This window comes from Peromyscus californicus, unplaced genomic scaffold (genome assembly GCF_007827085.1).
Source record: "Peromyscus californicus insignis strain IS unplaced genomic scaffold, ASM782708v3 Scaffold_20__1_contigs__length_68692818, whole genome shotgun sequence".
NCBI lineage: Eukaryota > Metazoa > Chordata > Mammalia > Rodentia > Cricetidae > Peromyscus > Peromyscus californicus.
Genome location: NW_026294503.1, coordinates 38,714,230 through 38,731,351, shown reverse-complemented (window position 1 = coordinate 38,731,351; position 17,122 = coordinate 38,714,230). Strand labels below are relative to the sequence as shown.

Below are 17,122 nucleotides of genomic sequence, written 5' to 3'. Positions count from 1 at the left end.
GTTCTTTGGGTCAGGTTCCCTGAGTTTCACCACAAGCCTGGAAGGTCTTCTGTGAGCAGTTGAAGGTTTGCAGTGTTTGCTTGGTGTCATCTCTGATACTTTACCAGTCATCACTGTATAATTTCTCTCTGATAGAAGAGCAGGTGCATATGTGTTCAAGATAGGATGTTTTTTTAAATGCTGACTACTGTGAGTCCAACTTGAAAAGATTCCATGGGTCTTAGACTTTTTCTTCTGGAGAGGAAGGTGAGAAAGAAAGTGTTAAGAACAAAGTAGAGGAAAAGCTGTGCTAAGGAGAATGTGCGGTGGCAGAACATGAAGGAAAGGAATTCTCTTTCACTGTGGTCTTCTTGGGCAGGGAGATTCTGGCAGACAGAAGGCTAGTCTCTAAAGATGATCCTCATTCTAAGCCCCAGATCTCATATTTATATATTCCTCTAGGTAACAGATAGTGACTTGGGGACTTAAATGTAAATACCTGAAGTTGGCCTAGCAAGACTCTTTAAAAAAGACTTGGTTTCTCCAAGACCCAAAACATAATACAGTTGTGTCATTTATGTCTCTTAAGTTTGTGGTGATTTGTTACAGCACCAGCAGGGAGCTAATGCTGTGGTTGTAGACTATCCAGAGATAAAGTGCATTCTTTGGTTTAGAGGGACTTGTAGATGGATTCCTGGGCCGGGTTTTGAAGAATCTGAGGCTCTACATCTTTTTTTTTTTTCCCCCCAGAGCTGAGGACCGAACCCAGGGCCTTGCTCTTGCGAGGCAAGCGCTCTACCACTGGACTAAATCCCCAACCTCTCTACATCCTTATTGTGGGATAACTAGCAGGGGGAGTGGGATAAGGAAGGAGGGAGGAAGGAAAGAAGGAGGGACATTGAGATGAGATCACTGCCCATACTAGGAGTAGAATGAGGTGAGTAAAGTGAGCAGCAGTCTTAACAGGGGCTTTTGGTAGTTCCTCTAGTAAAGAACCTAGAAAATAAGCATGAGAAGATGGGGAAGCCTTTCCCACACAACAGTTAGTGCTTGTTTGCATGTGTTCTTATGCCTTTCTGTTGTCAAACTCAGACCTTTTGTGGGTAAGAATTGAACTTTACTGCTGCCAATCATGTTCCTAGTATAATACACATAGAGAGTGGGTGCTGTGGATCTTCAACGAGCTAATCCAGCCAAGAGTAAGCATGCAGGAAGGGATGTCATCACTTCTAACAGTCTTATACCTAAAAGACTGATGAGCACACCAAACTAAGCCGGGGATCATAAAGACAAAAAAAGAGAGAGCATTGTAACTAATGGATGATTAAGGAGATGACAGTTATGACAGTGTGTACATGGTAGTTTTGATATTTAGCTTTGTTCACCACACTGACAATCATTTTAAGGTTGGTTTTATGTGTTGCTAAGGTGGGTTGGAGGATTGTCTCTAACATCCTGTATGAAGTGATTGGTTCATTTGTTCAAGTACAGTTTGTTGTACTTAACATGATGTTTTGGTTTCGATGGGCCGCTTTTGTCCTGTGCTGGTGGTACACCATGAGTGACAGTAGCTAGAAAGATTCTCAGTGAGTACTGCTTTGTACTCCATCCCCCTTATCACTTTCTCTGTCTGCCAGTCATATCACTTCCTCCCAAGTGCTAGGATTCAGCATTAAATGTGTCTGCCTCCCAATTCCTGGGATCAAAGGCATGAGATCCCAAGTGCGAGGTTAAAGGTGTGTGCCGCCACCGCCTGGCCTCTAGTGGCTAGCTCCACACTCTGATCGTCAGGCAAGCTTTGTTAGAGCACAAAGTATCACCACACTGTTTTCCATTTCTATCTCCTTTTCTCACTACAACAGTCCATTAGTGAAGGACTACATGTACTCAGTGCTGTGCTCTTGAAAAAGTTCGACACAAACATTGTCTTATTTTCAACTTTAAATATTCTTTTAAGATATCTATTATTAGTATTTAGCCCAGAAAACTCATATTTTTGAATCCTGGCATAAATGGAGAAATGAAGGTTTCATAGTAGCCAAGTATGGTTTATTTCGTAGGACTAAATGGCTAAAGGCCTGTAAAACTAGGATGCGAAGTTAAAGTTGACGTGAACTAATTTCGGTGGCATACTCTTAAAACCACTTTTCATGATTCCTGTGTTCCAGAATACCTGTGTTTGTGTTTGTGTGTGTTGTGTGGTGATGGGAGCATTGCAAAGCAGCAGTGCAGTGTCTTGAGAATACATTCCTTGACAAGCAGTTGTCAACAATACTTGAGTTCTCCAGAGCAAAGTTTTTGGTTTTCCGATTTACTCATTGGGTTACTGAGTATGCACATTCAGCAGCATAGTTAGGAACTTGTGATGTATATTCATAGTGTCTGTCACTGCCCAGAGAAATTGGTAGAATGAGGAAAATGATGTATGTATTGAAGTGTAATGAAAAGCAAAGAGGTCGGACAAAAGTGAAATTTCTGTATGCCTGCTGCTTTTGACTGATTCCTGGAGAGTGAAAACTGGAACTGTGATTCGTTAAGATGCTGTAGTGTGGGACACGTTATTATTGTGTAACACAGGTTGATTTCATTTTGGGTTTCTTCAGACAGCATGACCAAATGTGACCAGACTCATTTTCTGCTCCATAAAACACCAAGACTAGAAGCCTGCTTTCTCCCAGTGCTCACTGCAGAACTGGACTAAGTTCCTCACTAAATCTGGTTTGCTACAAGTGGGCTCCTGTAGGTACCCATGAGCTACAAGGATATGAAGGTGACCTTTTAACAAGATCATTGGAGACATCACCCATTGGAATGGGATTCCCTGTAGTATGTAAATGGTGACAAATATCAGTGTAAGAAATAATTTGTGTTCTGCAGGGCTTTATATCTAACAGAGGAGTTGAGGAAGGAAAGACAGTTGAACATGAAAGGGTGATTAGAGCTGGGTTGACACATGGAGTGTATATGATTGAGCTGCGAGGAGGTGATGTGACGCCTGTGATGTACTGGTGTGACTAGTGTTAGTATACATTGGTGTAGATAGCAGAGTTGGCACAGAGAGACAAGAGTGCCTTTAAGGTATTTTGGAGCAGCAGCACCTTGTAGCTGAGGGACTTGGGTTAGTAAGGAAGAACTATACAAATGGTCTTTGATTTGAGAGTCACTAAGGTTAGCCTATGTTCCTTCTTGGGTTCACCCCCAGTCAGAACACAGGATTTAAGACTGTAACTTGGGCTAGGTCAGCTCCAGCTGGCCCTCTGTGGTTGTATAACTTTGTATAGGATGCAACTTGTCCTATCATTTATAGCAGCTGTCAGGAATTCTCTAGGTTTTACATCAGAAAGGCTATCTTATGCCTGTCTGAGTTCCACAGAGGTCTGCAGACTGAAGACATTTTCTTATCTTGGTGAGAATCCATTTTCCTTATGAATATGTCTTAGACTCTTGCAGCCTGTTATTTTGTTTGTTTCCTCTGATGTCCTGTCTAATCTCTCTTGTCTCTTCCATTCTTTGTCATTCCCCGTGTTGATCATGGCCTCCTACTCCATACTGGGAGATCGGAAAGGGAGTTAGCCGACCCCATCCACTTGAGTCTCAGAGCTTGCCATGCTCAGGTCCCGTGACACAGAATAGCACACACAGCCTCACTGTCCCTAACTGTTTTTTTATGGTACCTGTTTCCCCTCCCCTCCCCTCCCCTCCCCTCCCCTCCCCTCCCCTCCCCTCCCCTCCCCTCCCCTCCCCTCCCCTCCTCTCCTCTCTTCAATAGAGAAGGTTGAGGGCCTGGGAGATGGCCAGTGAGTAACAGTGCAAGCATGAGGAACTGAGTTAGAATCTCTACTTTCTATGCCAAAAACTAGGTACATTTGAATGCTTAGTTACCAGGGAGTGGCACTACTTGAAAGGATTAGAAGTGTGTGTGGCCTTGTTGGAGGAAGTGCATCACTGCTGGTGGGCTTTGAGGTTTCAGAAGTCATGCCATTTTAGCATCTGCCTGCATGACACAGAGATGATAATGGACTAAACCTCTGAAACTGTAAGCAAGCCCCCAGTTAAATGCTTTCTTTTATAAGAGTTGCCATGGTCATGGTCGCAGTAATGGAATGGTGACCAACACTGTTGAGAATATCTTTTATTGTATTATTAATAGCACTGGACCATAATAAATTCCTTAGTAAGTATAAAACTTAAAATTTTGCCTTACATTAAAAGTTAAAGTGTCAGTTAATTTCTAAATTAAAAGAAAAGCTTTTTAAAAACGTGAGTTAGTGTTTTACCTGCATACATGTTATTGTACCATGTACCTGTAGTGCCTGAGGAGGTCAGAAGAAGGTATCAGTTTCCTTGAAACTGACGTTACAGACAGTTGTGAGTTTTCCTGGGAGCCAAAACCCAGGTTCTCTGCAAGAACAACAAGTGCCCTTAATTGCTGAGTTATCTTGCAGAGTTTTAAAAACTGGTATTTTTTTGTTGTTGATATTTTAATGGTTATGTCTGCTTCCTTTAAGAAATTTTTCTTCATCACTGGAGAGATAGTACAGTGGGCTGTACTTTGTATGTCCTGTACACAAAGTGCAGCATGTAACTCAATCTCATCCCTACACAGCTTACACATTTGCAATCATTTTGGTATCTTTTTCCTGGGCTTCCCCATGACAGTGGGTACAAGGAACAAGACCATTCTAAAGCTTGCCTTCTCGTAGCCCCAGAAAGAATTTCTCCTTCCCAGTTGACATATTATAAGGCATCTGTCTCCCAAACTCAGAGAGCATAGTAAGTGTTAGAAGCAGTGGATTTGGAGGCATTTAAAATTGCCACATGCTAATGTACAAAGCAGATCAAATTGATTATGACCAATTCATCGAACACCTCATAGGTTTTTTTGTTGTTGTTATTGTTTTGTTTTTAAAGAAAGATATTAATGTTATAGCCTGGTCTTTCAGAAGATCTTGGTTCAGAAAGTGGAACCTTAAGAGGTCTGGTTTGCTCTGACAGAATTGAGGTGATGTGAAGGTAGAATTGCTGAAATGTTTTATGTTTATATTGCCAATAAAGAATTGGGAAGAAAGCCGGGCGGTGGTGGTGCACGCCTTTAATCCCAGCACTCGGGAGGCAGAGGCAGGCGGATCTCTGTGAGTTTGAGGCCAGCCTGGGCTACCAAGTGAGTCCCAGGAAAGGCGCAAAGCTACACAGAGAAACCCTGTCTCGAAAAAAAAAAAAAGAAAACAAAACAAAACAAAAATTGGGAAGAGAATATTTTTATGTTTTTTTCCTTCAAAGTTTTCTTGTTCATAAAAATATTGCTGCATGAGAAATAATAATTCCAATATGGGATTAAGTAACAGTTTATTTTATGTGATGTGCTTATTAAGATTTCTCATAACTAACTACTGGACTTTTTTTTTTGATCTGTAACCATCATTTCTCTGGGGGTATGTTTTAGGGCATCATTCAGAAGATAGTGGACAGTCACAAAGTAAAGCATGTAGCCTGCTATGGATTTCGCCTCAGTCATCTGCGATCAGAGGAAGTTCACTGGCTGCATGTGGATATGGGAGTCTCCAGTGTGAGAGAGAAATATGAACTCGCCCACCCACCAGAGGAATGGAAGTAAGAGTCTAATTCATTGTGGTGTGACTATGCTGGATTACTTTGTGAGTTAAAATATGCACAAGAGGACGAATGTGTGTGTCAGCTTTTGTGTTGCTTGTGATCACTGTATAGAGGAGATTGACTAGTAGTTACTAACCAGCGATCTCTTTAGAATATGTAGTTAAACATGTCTCTTTCCTTTCCTTGTCTTCTGTCACCATGGTCTTTGTTGATCACAGTTGTTCTCAGTGCTTTGATGCTTGCACTTCTGCCTGCTGCTTTATGATCCAGTGTTGACTTCTCATATAGTGGGGCTTGACTTGGCAGGAGGAGATCATAGCTGATGGATGGTCTTATCAGTGGCCTGAGAGCATACTGTGTCCAGTAACCTCACCTGAAAAGAATGGTGCACAGTTGTTCACATATAGGATGGCAGTGGGAGTGAGCTTTTAGTGATTTCTGCTCAAACAGGAATAAAACTGAAGTTATTTTAAGATGATGTAAAAGAATTCCCAGGCATTTATCCTTTTCCTGTTGTTACCTATTAATTTTTATGAGTAAGTGAATCTTTTTAGTTGAAAAATCTTAAATCTAAAATACTTAGTTTTGAGAGAAGTATATCTTTAAAAAGTGGACCTCTTCCATGTTGTACCCTTAGATATACATTCAGGAAAGTCAGTAGCTTAAACAAGGTCCTGGATCAACAGGAAAAGGCAGCTTATTTAGATGAAATACAAATTTATACAGTTTTGTGTCAGTTGTATAGTTCATCAGAGAATGCAGTGTATTTTTGAATCTGTCAGATAACTGGGGTAAGCAAGCTATTCCTGGAGAATATAATTAGGTTGGTTTATATCAAATGATATGGAAGGAAGATTTGACTTCTAAACACTTAATCAGACAATTTAGTGTTTAAAAATTAAATATCTAAATGTCAAATAAAAATAATGTCAGTTTTTCACTTGCTGCAATTATGTTACATTCTTTTTTTGCACAGACACCTTAGGGAGAAACTTCATTCTCCTAATTTATGCTCAGGGAATTTCAGTCTCTTGAGCACCAGTTTTTCTGTTGTTCTTCTAAGCCAATTAATTTTACCTTAAATCAAGTAAAATAGAGTAGAAATTACTATTTGTAAAACAAGATTCGATGTTTGAAAAATTAGTAACACATGAATGTAGAGTTGAATATTGCTGAAAACATTGTAGAGAAGACCAGAGGAAGCAGACTCATCGGCATAAAGAATGTAAAGATGTAATATACCTCCTCCTTCCCTCTCGCCCTTGTGATGTAGATGTGGAATGTGTATGTGTACATGCTTGTGCTTGTGCCTCTGCTCTCTATTCAGTCTTCACATGTCCTTGGATGGGGCACAGAGAAACCAGAAGCAAACTACTGCAGTCATCTGTGTCAAAAGCCTAAAGTTGGTGGACAGAGAAGAGCAGGATGGGGGCCAAGAGTCTTCAAGGCAGTGCTTAGAAAGATTCTTGAGGGTCTAATTTCAACGTTTGAGACATTTCTGCTCAGAAATGCCCTGTGTAGCTTCTTTATGTGCAGGGCCAGCTCCAGAGGTTTTGCTGGTTTTGTAGTTTGGCTCCTACTGCTCCTCTCCTCCTTCTGCTCTGCTGACAGTGGTCCTTCTCAGGTTTCAGCGTCTACTAAACTCTTAAGTGTAGCGTGCGAGTGTTTTCATCAACCTGTATTAGAATCTGAGTCTCTTTTTTTCATGCTGTCTTTGGTACTTGTAGAGTAAGCTAGCCTTCCATCTCTTTCTAACTTTCTTGATCCTGCGTCCTCCTCTGCTTTTACCCTTTATGATTTTTCACTTGCCCCATTTGAGCCTCTAGCTTTCTTAGTGGCTTTCATAAAACATCAAGTGTGTTGCCTAAGAGTGTGAATATACTCTACTGCCCCATGCCAGCGGGTGGTGGATTGCTTTGATTTCTGAGTGCTCAGCTGTGTTACCACCCCAGAGTCTGTGTTTGTTCACCTTTCTCCCTCAGGAACTGTCATACTCATCACTCTGTTTGTGCGTGGGATTATATTGGTCTAGAGTAAAATATACTTTAATGAAAATGGAGTAAGGTAATATATTGATAGTGTCATTCTAATTTAATATGGTGATTTTGCTTGAATTTTCCCCATCAACCAGAGGATTTCTTAAGTGTTTATTCAGTACTGGATGTTGACTTGTTCTCAGGTATCATGAGAAGAGCAGCTTCCTTCCTTCCTTCCTTCCCTCCTTCCTTCCTTCCTTCCTTCCTTCCTTCCTTCCTTCCCTCCCTCCCTCCTTCCTTCCTTCCTTCCTTCCTTCCTTCCTTCCTTCCTTCCTTCCTTCCTTCCTTCCTTCCTTCCTTCCTTCCTTCCTTCCTTCCTTCCTTTCTTCTCTTCTTTCTTTCTTTCTTTCTTTCTTTCTTTCTTTCTTTCTTTCTTTCTTTCTTTCTTTCTTTCTTTCTTTCTTTCTTTCTTTCTTTCTTTCTCTCTCTCTCTCTCTCTCTCTCTCTCTCTCTCTCTCTCTCTCTCTCTCTCTCTCTCCCTCCCTCCCTCCCTCCCTCCCTCCCTCCCTCCCTCCCTCCCTCCCAGTGTGTAGTCCTGGCTGGCCTGGAACTCACTATGTAGACCAGACTAGCCTAGAATTTACAAAGATTCCCCCATTTATAACTCCCAAGTGTTGAGATTAAAGGCATACCACCACACCAGATGAGAAAAGTAAACATTTTTATGATACTTTTTTATTCTGTTCAGATGAGTCTTTGTCCTTCAGAGATTAATTGGTGTCTTCATCCTTTTTGGAATGAATGTATGTAGTTGTGTGGCCAGACATGGTGGTACATGTCTTTAATCCCTGTACTTGAGAGGCCAAGGCAGGAGGATTGCCTTGAGTTTCTGGCCAGCCTGGACTACTAGTGAATTTCTGGCTAACCAGGATTTCATAGCAAGACCCTATATCAGAACAAACAAACAAGAAAAGGTAATGGGAAGTGAATGTGTTGTGGGTCCCTGCACACGATTATTTTTATGCTGTTCCAACATTAATTATATTGTTTATATTATTAGTCTGCTTGGAAATGACATGTTAATGTATTCAACTATTTTTTTTTTTAAACATCCTGCCTCTGATTCTGTGTTTAAGGTTGTAATATCCTCATTCATACTTCACATTGTGACACATGCATTTTTTTTTCTTATATTTCTCTTGTCAGTAACATATCATGATCCAGAGGGAGTACCATGGTGCCAGTTCAGTGCTCTAAGTCTGCCTGTGCCCTGACTGACTTTGACACTTTGGAAGAACACTGTCTAGGTTGTTTTTACTGCCCTTGATTTGGGTTTGTCTGCTTTTTTGTCATTAAGATTATTTGTTTTTTAAAGCTTATACAGTCAAGGTGTTCTTTTTGTTTTGATTTTTTGAGACAGGGTCTTTCTATGTAGCCCTGGCTGACATGGAGAGCTTGCTATGTCAAACAGGCTGGCCTTGAACTCACAGAGACCCTCCTGTTCTGGCAGAGTAAATTTACCAGGGAGCCCTGTTGGGATCACTAGACTGTGGTGGGGACATTCAGGTTTCTCCTGTTATTGTTCCTCTCTGTGAGACACTGAGACCATGCAGAGAGCGTGGTTTTCATTGCACTATCATCCATCAGTCAGAGCATCTGTTAGCGAGTCTGCCTTGCAGTGATTGGTATGTTAATTTTTACTAGATGGGTGTTTGCGTTTCCACCTTTCTGTTTTGTTTTTTTAATTGGATATGTAAGAATGAGTTTGTGCACACCATATTGTATTGCTTGTGAGGGTTATCTGTATTGTTAATACTTTGTTTAGCTGTGCTTTGTGCTAATCTGTCTTAGTATCAGGGCTAATAGATCTTTTTAGTGCACTTTAGCTTTTCTGAAATAGCTTAACTTGTAGGCATCTTATGCTTACAATTGGTGTGAGATCCAGGAAGCAAGATACCAGTGGCACTACAAGGACAGATTGCTTTGAAGCAGTAACAAAGGAAACTTTATTTGGGGCATGTTATATTTAACTGGTCTTTGGAAATCCATGGAGAAGCAACATAGCTCTTAGCATGGTAAAAGAAGTGTAAAGAAAACTCTGAGTTTTATGAAGAGGAGGCATGGGGAAGTAGGATGTGGGTGTCTTGTGTCACAGGCTAAGGACTAATGATTGGAATTAAATAAGACTGGGATTAAATTAGAGCACTCTGAAAAAAGAGTTTTTGTAAGATACACTGAATGTACTGTGTCCAAACAGAGTACAGAATCCTTTAGTGGTGGCCTTACCTTTCTACAATAAGCAAAGTGGATTTAGTTCCTCTTTGGGTGAAGTCATAGTGTCTCTTGTTTTATTCTGCTCTTGCTCACACTTACATGTTTTTACTGGAGAGGAATTCTACATCTACATTCTTTATTGCTTCCTAATAGCTATAGTTAATTTGCACATGACTGTGCAGGGTGTGTGTGTGTGTGTGTGTGTGTGTATGAAAATGGGTGAATATTAACTTGTCAGTATTTCTTAGTGAGTTGCAAACCTCCTATTCCTCTCACTTCCCTCCTTGGCCCATACTGCCTCTTCATGGTGGGCCTAGTCAAGAGAAACTTTAACCCTGTGATATCGTTTCTCTACTCAGGACATGATAGTGCCTTCCTTTCTCCTTGAGAAAGCTCTGTAGTCAGGCTTTGCAGGGGATTGTGCGACCCAACTTCTCTCTGGGTCCTTTTTTCTGCTCAGACTTGGCTTCTGTTCTAGCTGCACTGGCCTTCTCAAGTGACCTACAGCGTCCTTCCTCACTTCCTTCAGCTCATAGTCAGGGGTCAGTGCCTCAGAATGCCTCTGAGGATTACAGGTGACCTGGTGTGTAGATAGTGAACTCTTCTCAAAAGTTACCGTTAGCCAGGCGGTGGTGGCGCACGCCTTTAATCCCAGCACTCGGAAGGCAGAGGCGGGTGGATCTCTGTGAGTTCAAGGTCAACCTGGTCTATAAAGCGAGATCTAGGACAGTCAGAGCTGTTACACAGAGAAACCCTGTCTCATAAAACCACACACACAGAAAAAAAAACCAATACAAAAATTTTAGAAATCATCTGGATGTGGTGGTACATACCTTTTATTCCAGGACTTCACAGAGGCAGATACGGATCTTTGTGAGTTTGAGGCCAACCTGCTCTACATAGTGAGCTCCAGTCAGATCTTAAAACAAACAAACAAAATAAAAGTGAGTTTTCATAGTAGCATTATTCTAGCAGTCAAAAGGTTGAAACAGTTCCCATGGCCACAATCAATTTTGAGGATAAATAATGTGTCGTACCTTTTTTTGTATGCCCTCCAAAGAGGATGGAACTGCTGCTATTAGCTGCATATACTCTTATTTGCATGTTGCTGAATGAAACACCAGACACTACAAACATAGTATGCAGTCCCTGGTGTAAATTAGCTGTGGGGGTGTTTGAGCATGGGACAGAGTTGGGGCACCTGACCTGTGACCTGTGAGCTGTGACTGTGAGCTGTGGTGCAGGCCTTCATTGTTCTCATGCTCTGCCTTATCACAGAGTGACTGAATTGTAGCACCTGCTGCATAGGCACACGAGGTTTGTCCGTTGAAATATTGTTTGTGATCTTATTTTCAAAATTGTATTTCTAAGTTAGTTGGCAGTGAGGTACTCAAAATAATAAGGTAGTTGTAGACTATAAATTGAGAAAATCATTTGTTTCTAATCATTGTATTTTGTGAATCATCTTTCAGATATGAGTTAAGAATTCGTTACTTGCCAAAAGGATTTCTAAACCAGTTTACTGAAGATAAACCAACACTGAATTTCTTCTATCAACAGGTATTAAAAACTTTCATATGCTGCTTTGTTTCTTTGAATCATCTTTATTTTGTGTTTTTATTTTAGAATAATATTAAACCTTGTATTTGAGAGACTATAAATATGGAGTAGTTCAGTGTTAAAAGAGGGTGTTAGCTCCTGAAAACTTGTTTTTTCCACTTCTTGAATTTTTGTATGCTTGGGCACGTCTTGAAAGATACTTGTATTGTATGTGGACAGTAGGCCCTTGACCACTGTTCAGTGATTGTGCCTGAACATCAGTCAGTTTGTCATGTAGAAATTGCTATCAGTGAACTTGGATAATTTTTCGTGCCAAGTTTCATAATAAAGGAAGATGAGACTTCTCATTAAAAAAGCCAAAGGCAATTACTTGTGGCATGTCCTAGTTACTTTACTTTTTCTGTGATAAGACACCATGACCAATGCAATGTATAGAAGGGAGAGTTTATTTGGGGCTCACAGTTTCAGAGGGTGACTAAGTGACCATTGGTGGGGAACATGGCAGCAAACAGATATGCCTGACTCTGGAGCAATAGCTGGGAGTTTATATCTTGATCTGCAAGTACAAGGCAGAGAGAGCTAACTGGTAATGGTATGAGCTTTTGAAACCTCAAAGCCCACCCCCAGTGATACACCTCCTCCAACAAGGCCACACCTCCTAATCCTTCCCAAATACTTCCACAAACTAGGGGCCAAGAATTCAAACATAATGAGTCTCTGGAGGCCATTCTCATTCCTGCTACCACATTCCATTCCCTGGCCCCCATAGGCTTATAGTCATATCATAATGCAAAATGCATTTAGTCTACCTTCAAAAGTCTCCATCATCTTTTAGTGTAGGTGCAGTTTAAAAGCTCAGTCTCTTCAGAGACTCAAGGCAGCCTCTTAATTGTAACCCCTGTAAACTCATAAAGCATATTACACACTTCCAGCACAACAGTGACACAGAATATACATTACCATTCCAAAAGTGGGGAAGGGGACATAGTGGTGAAATACTGGACCAAAGCAAGATGGAAATTCAGCAGGGCAAACTCAAAAACCTGTAATGCCATGTCTGATGTCTGGAGGTTTAGATGGCCTCACCATGTGCCTGCTGTTCATTCTAAACACTGACTGGAGACAGTGCCAGGCCACTGAAGATCAAGCATTCCCATTTGCTAACCACACAGCAGGTGTGAGTTGGTGCTCTGAGATGACACATCATCTCTGTGTTTCTATGACCCTTCCAGTCTGTTGTCAACACTTGTCTGCAGTTCTCTTATTCACCCCTTTTTATTTTTAAAAATTGCTAAATCATTAGCATACCTTTAGAAAGTCCAGTAAACTATCTTGTTATGTGTGTGTCTGCTTTTATGATAGCTCACCAAGTACCTAACACTTTAAAAGAAACAAAAGTGACAGATGTTGTTGCAGTCACCCCCTTTCCTGTATGTTTTGCCAGTGTCCTTGATTATTCAGAGTCGCAGGTACATTGTGTAAGTGCACAAGAAAATGAAAGTGCGATCAAAACTTGAGTTTTGGAGATTGATAAATCTAGATTTTAAGCTCTGTCTCTTTTAATTGTTTTTGAGACCCTTTGTAAATTGTCTTGTGAGCTTTTTGTATATAGAACAGGACTAATAAAGTCTGCCCTGAATAATTGCAAGATTCAGAAGTGATTTATATAAAACACTACTGTTAGTAGATGTTCCTTAAATAGTTAGTGAGTTTTCTGTGATCATCTGTAACCTTCAGGCTTTCTCTGAGGCAGTAAGATAGGATTATGAAGATGCTGGTGTCCAGACTGAATGAACATTTTAATGGATTAACTCAGTGTGAGAATGGATAGCTGTATGTATAGATACTGTTTGAAGTATGGTACAGTCTACATCATTTAATAATGGGGATATATTCTGAAAAATTCATCTTTGGGCAATTTTGTCATTGTGCAAACATCACAGAATATTTGCACAAAGTAAGATGGGTGTATCACCGTGCAGGTCTTAAGGAACAAACACTGTTTTTGTGGTCATTTTATTGGCTGGAATGTCATTTTGTGATATATGACTATATGTATGTGTATATGTGTGTGTGTGTGTGTGTGTGTATATATATATAATTTATATATATAATTTACTGAAGTGCTTGATCAATCTGCTTTATTTCACAAATGAAAGCAATTCATTCTGATGGGATTAATAGAGTTGTAGTTTTTAAATTAACAGTGAAGGTAAGAATCCTGAGTCTACAGCACAACCTCGGGATGTGACTGTGCTCAGTGGCTGCAGAGAACACTGGAGCAGAAGGCAGGCAGTGCTGTGACGTAGGGTGCCAGTGGAGGGACATTGCACAAAGTCTCTTAAGCTATTTGAAGAATACATGGGTGTTTTCAGACCACAAGTGGTTTCAGGCTGTGAACTGACTGCTCTGAATTTTGGAGTAAAACTGATATGTGAGGGTGTTTCCCCTGAAGATTGTTAACATTATCTCCTTTGCGCTCTCGTGCTCCCCCTCCCTCTGCAACTAAATATACACTTGGCTTTAATGAGTGACTTAGTACACTGGATTGATTTTCCTGCCTGTGAATGTGCTTAGAAATTGCAGTAATTGATCCACTGGACATTCGGTTAATGTTCTGTTTATCATCATTATGGCACTGAAAGTCTGCACTGGTGCCTCTGAAACCTGCCCTGGGTGACTGAAAGCCACTGAACTGTCTTTTGGCTTTCCTCTCTCTATGAAAGTAGGAAGTCCCTGTGGGAGTTGTGAATAAGTGAAGCTTATACTGCATTATTCTAGCAGCTCAGCAGTAAGCTTAGAGAAAGGGCGTTCGAACTCAATACAGGTTGGTTTGCCCAAGCAATTAAAGTAGGTAAGCAGTGGCAGACATGGGACTTGGAGGTTTTGCAAGGAAAGATCACAGTGATGGCTGTGTGATGAATGGGATCAAGATCCTTGAGCTAGAATCTGGTAGACTGGGAGATAATAGTTGAAAGTTTTTTGGGGCAGTAGTCAATGTGCTTTTCCTGCAAGGAGCCAGAAAGTGAATATTTAGGCTTTGAAGACCAAAAAACAAAATTGAAGACAATGAAAAAGTAGGTGTATAGCAAGAGAAGAAACCAGTTTTGACAAGTATTTGTGTTGGTGTTGCTCATAATGTAATTGATTATAGATTTTGGTAATACAGATACGTTGTGAGGGAGGGCAGACAGTGTTCCACTCTAGGTTCAGAGTACATGACTCCTGTCTTCAAAATCAACTGCAGATTTTGGTGTCTTAAATGCAAATCTGTGAGGAGATTGTGTGCATTACAGCTTTGCAAATGTCTTCATGCTGACAGGTATTCAGATGTACTGATGTCATTCATGAGTGCTGTGTGTGTGTTTAAATTTATTATTTGCATGTGTGTGGTTTATATGTGTGAATGTTGGCATCACGTGCCACAATGTGTGTGTGAAAGACAGAGGACAACTTTCAGAAGTCCCTTTTCTCTCTCTACTGTGGATTCCTGGGATCCAAATCAGGTAATTGGGCCTGTGCAACAGGCGCTTTTATTTGCTCAGCCGTCTTGCTGGTCTGCTTTTTAGTGTTTTGAGATAAAGACTCACTGTGGGATGGCAGGATTGTGTTACTACATCTGGCTCTGTGTTTAATTGCGTGTGTTTATTGTCAGAGGCATCTCCAGTGTTCTTTTATGTTAGAATACATGTGTGTTGCTTTGCAAATCAATAACATAGAGTGGACAGTTTGGTGGGGACTTCGAGGTTGCACGGTGTGTTTTGAAGTACATGAATTTTTGTGGCCCTTGCTTTGAGCCCCCCAAATGCTTTGAGAACTGGGGTTATTGCTCAGAGAAAAATTGTGCAGCAGTTTAGTAGAAATGTAGCTCTTGGTGCTCATTTCTGCAGTAGAGCATTGTTGTAGTGTGATGTGTCACTTATTCAAAGCTACACACAGGTAAACAGTCTTAAACTGTACAAAGTCTGCTTTGGTAAAAGGCTCGGTTGGTAAAGATGCTTGCCATGTAAGCCTGGCAACCTGAGTTAAGTTCCTGGAACCCATGTAAAGGTAGACGGAGACAAGCAGTTCCACAGAGTTCTCCTCTGACCTGCACACTTGTACCTTAGAATATGCATGTGCATGTGCATAGAAGACTTAGGTCTTTAGTTATTTTTGACATTACTTATTTTATATCCAGAATTCAGCACAATTATTGACAGAATGTGGACAAATATATAAAAAGCATTCAGCAAATATTTAGAGACTGATCATATTGCAAACATTCATGTTCCCCATTCCTTTATTTCAGGTGAAGAGTGACTACATGCTAGAGATAGCCGATCAAGTAGACCAAGAAATAGCTTTGAAGTTGGGTTGTCTGGAAATTAGGTAGGTGGTAACAGTACATTGATTCTGTGTTTTGTTTTCTAGGTACTTTCTTCTTTATAAAATTACCAGTAAAATTGTGATTAAATTGAGAGAGGTTTCCATATTACTTAAATATTATTTGGATCTGTCTTTCTCAATTGTTTATTATTCAACAGCCTAAGCATTCCTTATATACACATGTCAGTTTTTGTGTTCCCTGATTTCAGGAGATCCTACTGGGAGATGCGGGGCAATGCCCTAGAGAAGAAGTCCAACTATGAAGTGTTAGAGTAAGTACTGCATTCTTGAACTGTCCATTCAGACTCTGAATGCACCCCTTCCCAGCTCATCTCTATTTAGAAATTGCCTGAAATGATGGACTTCCCAGTCTATATTTGGAGGAGAAAGGACTTTTAAGAAAAAAATCTTGATGGCCTTAATTTTATTCACAAACATTTAAATATATTGATATAAATGCCTTATGGCTAATAATGTGTGTGCCCTAATGTGTACCAACATACATACATGTATGCATACACAAATGTATTTTTTTTTAAAGTATACAATAATTTCACTGAGATGATACTTTGCTTCTGTTTTATATTGAAATTAAGAAATGCCCATAAAGCCTGGTGGTGGTGGTGGTGGCGGCGGCACCACACGCTTTCAATCCCAGCACTTGGGAGGCAGAGGCAGGTGGATCTCTGTGAGTTTGAGGCCAGCCTGGTCTACAAATCGAGTTCCAGGATGGTCAGAGCTGCTACACAGAGAAAACTTGTCTCAAACCCCCAACCCTCACCTCCCAAAAAAGAATTGCCCATAAATTGGTTATTAATCATTCACTTTCTCTGCAGTTCATTTAAAGATTCTTTTTTAACAAATGGAGAAATGAGAGTTATTTACTACTCATGTATCAGAGAATAAAAGAATATTAAAAAAATTTCTGGTAATGATATTAATTTGTATATTAGTGTATTGTATTTGGTTGTTTTAAATATGTCTAAGGGAAACTGGACCTTGTGTCTTGATAGAAATTCTACACTTTATCTTGTTGATAATGAAATCAGCAAGGCAATTGATATTTATTGTGTCTGAGTGAAGCTCCATTTTACTATCATTTACCACTATTGTTTCTGACTGTATTTGATTGAAGTTTTTGTGATATTTTGAGAAATTTGCTAAACTAATATCAAAGGTCATCCAGAGCTCCTCTGTTGTAATGAAGACTGTAATGGTTTTAGATTTATTTAGACTTTCTAGGTCTTTATAGTATGAGAGTTTAATATTCCCCCAAGGAGGTTGCAAGGCAGATATGACCACAGAAAAAGAAAAGTAGAAATATTTTGCAAAGCAATCACTCACTGTTAGTA

The 17,122-nt window shown here is 40.2% G+C and overlaps 1 protein-coding gene across 29 annotated transcripts in view; it reads left to right on the top strand.

Moving 5' to 3' along the window:
* The window catches only part of Ptk2 (protein tyrosine kinase 2), a 228,806-nt gene that overhangs the window by 90,193 nt on the left and 121,491 nt on the right, over positions 1-17,122 (top strand). For all 29 annotated transcript variants that reach the window (XM_052747987.1, XM_052747980.1, XM_052747975.1 and 26 more), the window contains 4 exons: positions 5,423-5,589; positions 11,315-11,402; positions 15,694-15,773; positions 15,980-16,042. In XM_052747987.1, the coding sequence (XP_052603947.1) occupies positions 5,531-5,589; positions 11,315-11,402; positions 15,694-15,773; positions 15,980-16,042 (290 nt within the window). In that variant the 5' untranslated portion in view covers positions 5,423-5,530. The remainder of the gene's footprint in view (positions 1-5,422; positions 5,590-11,314; positions 11,403-15,693; positions 15,774-15,979; positions 16,043-17,122) is intronic.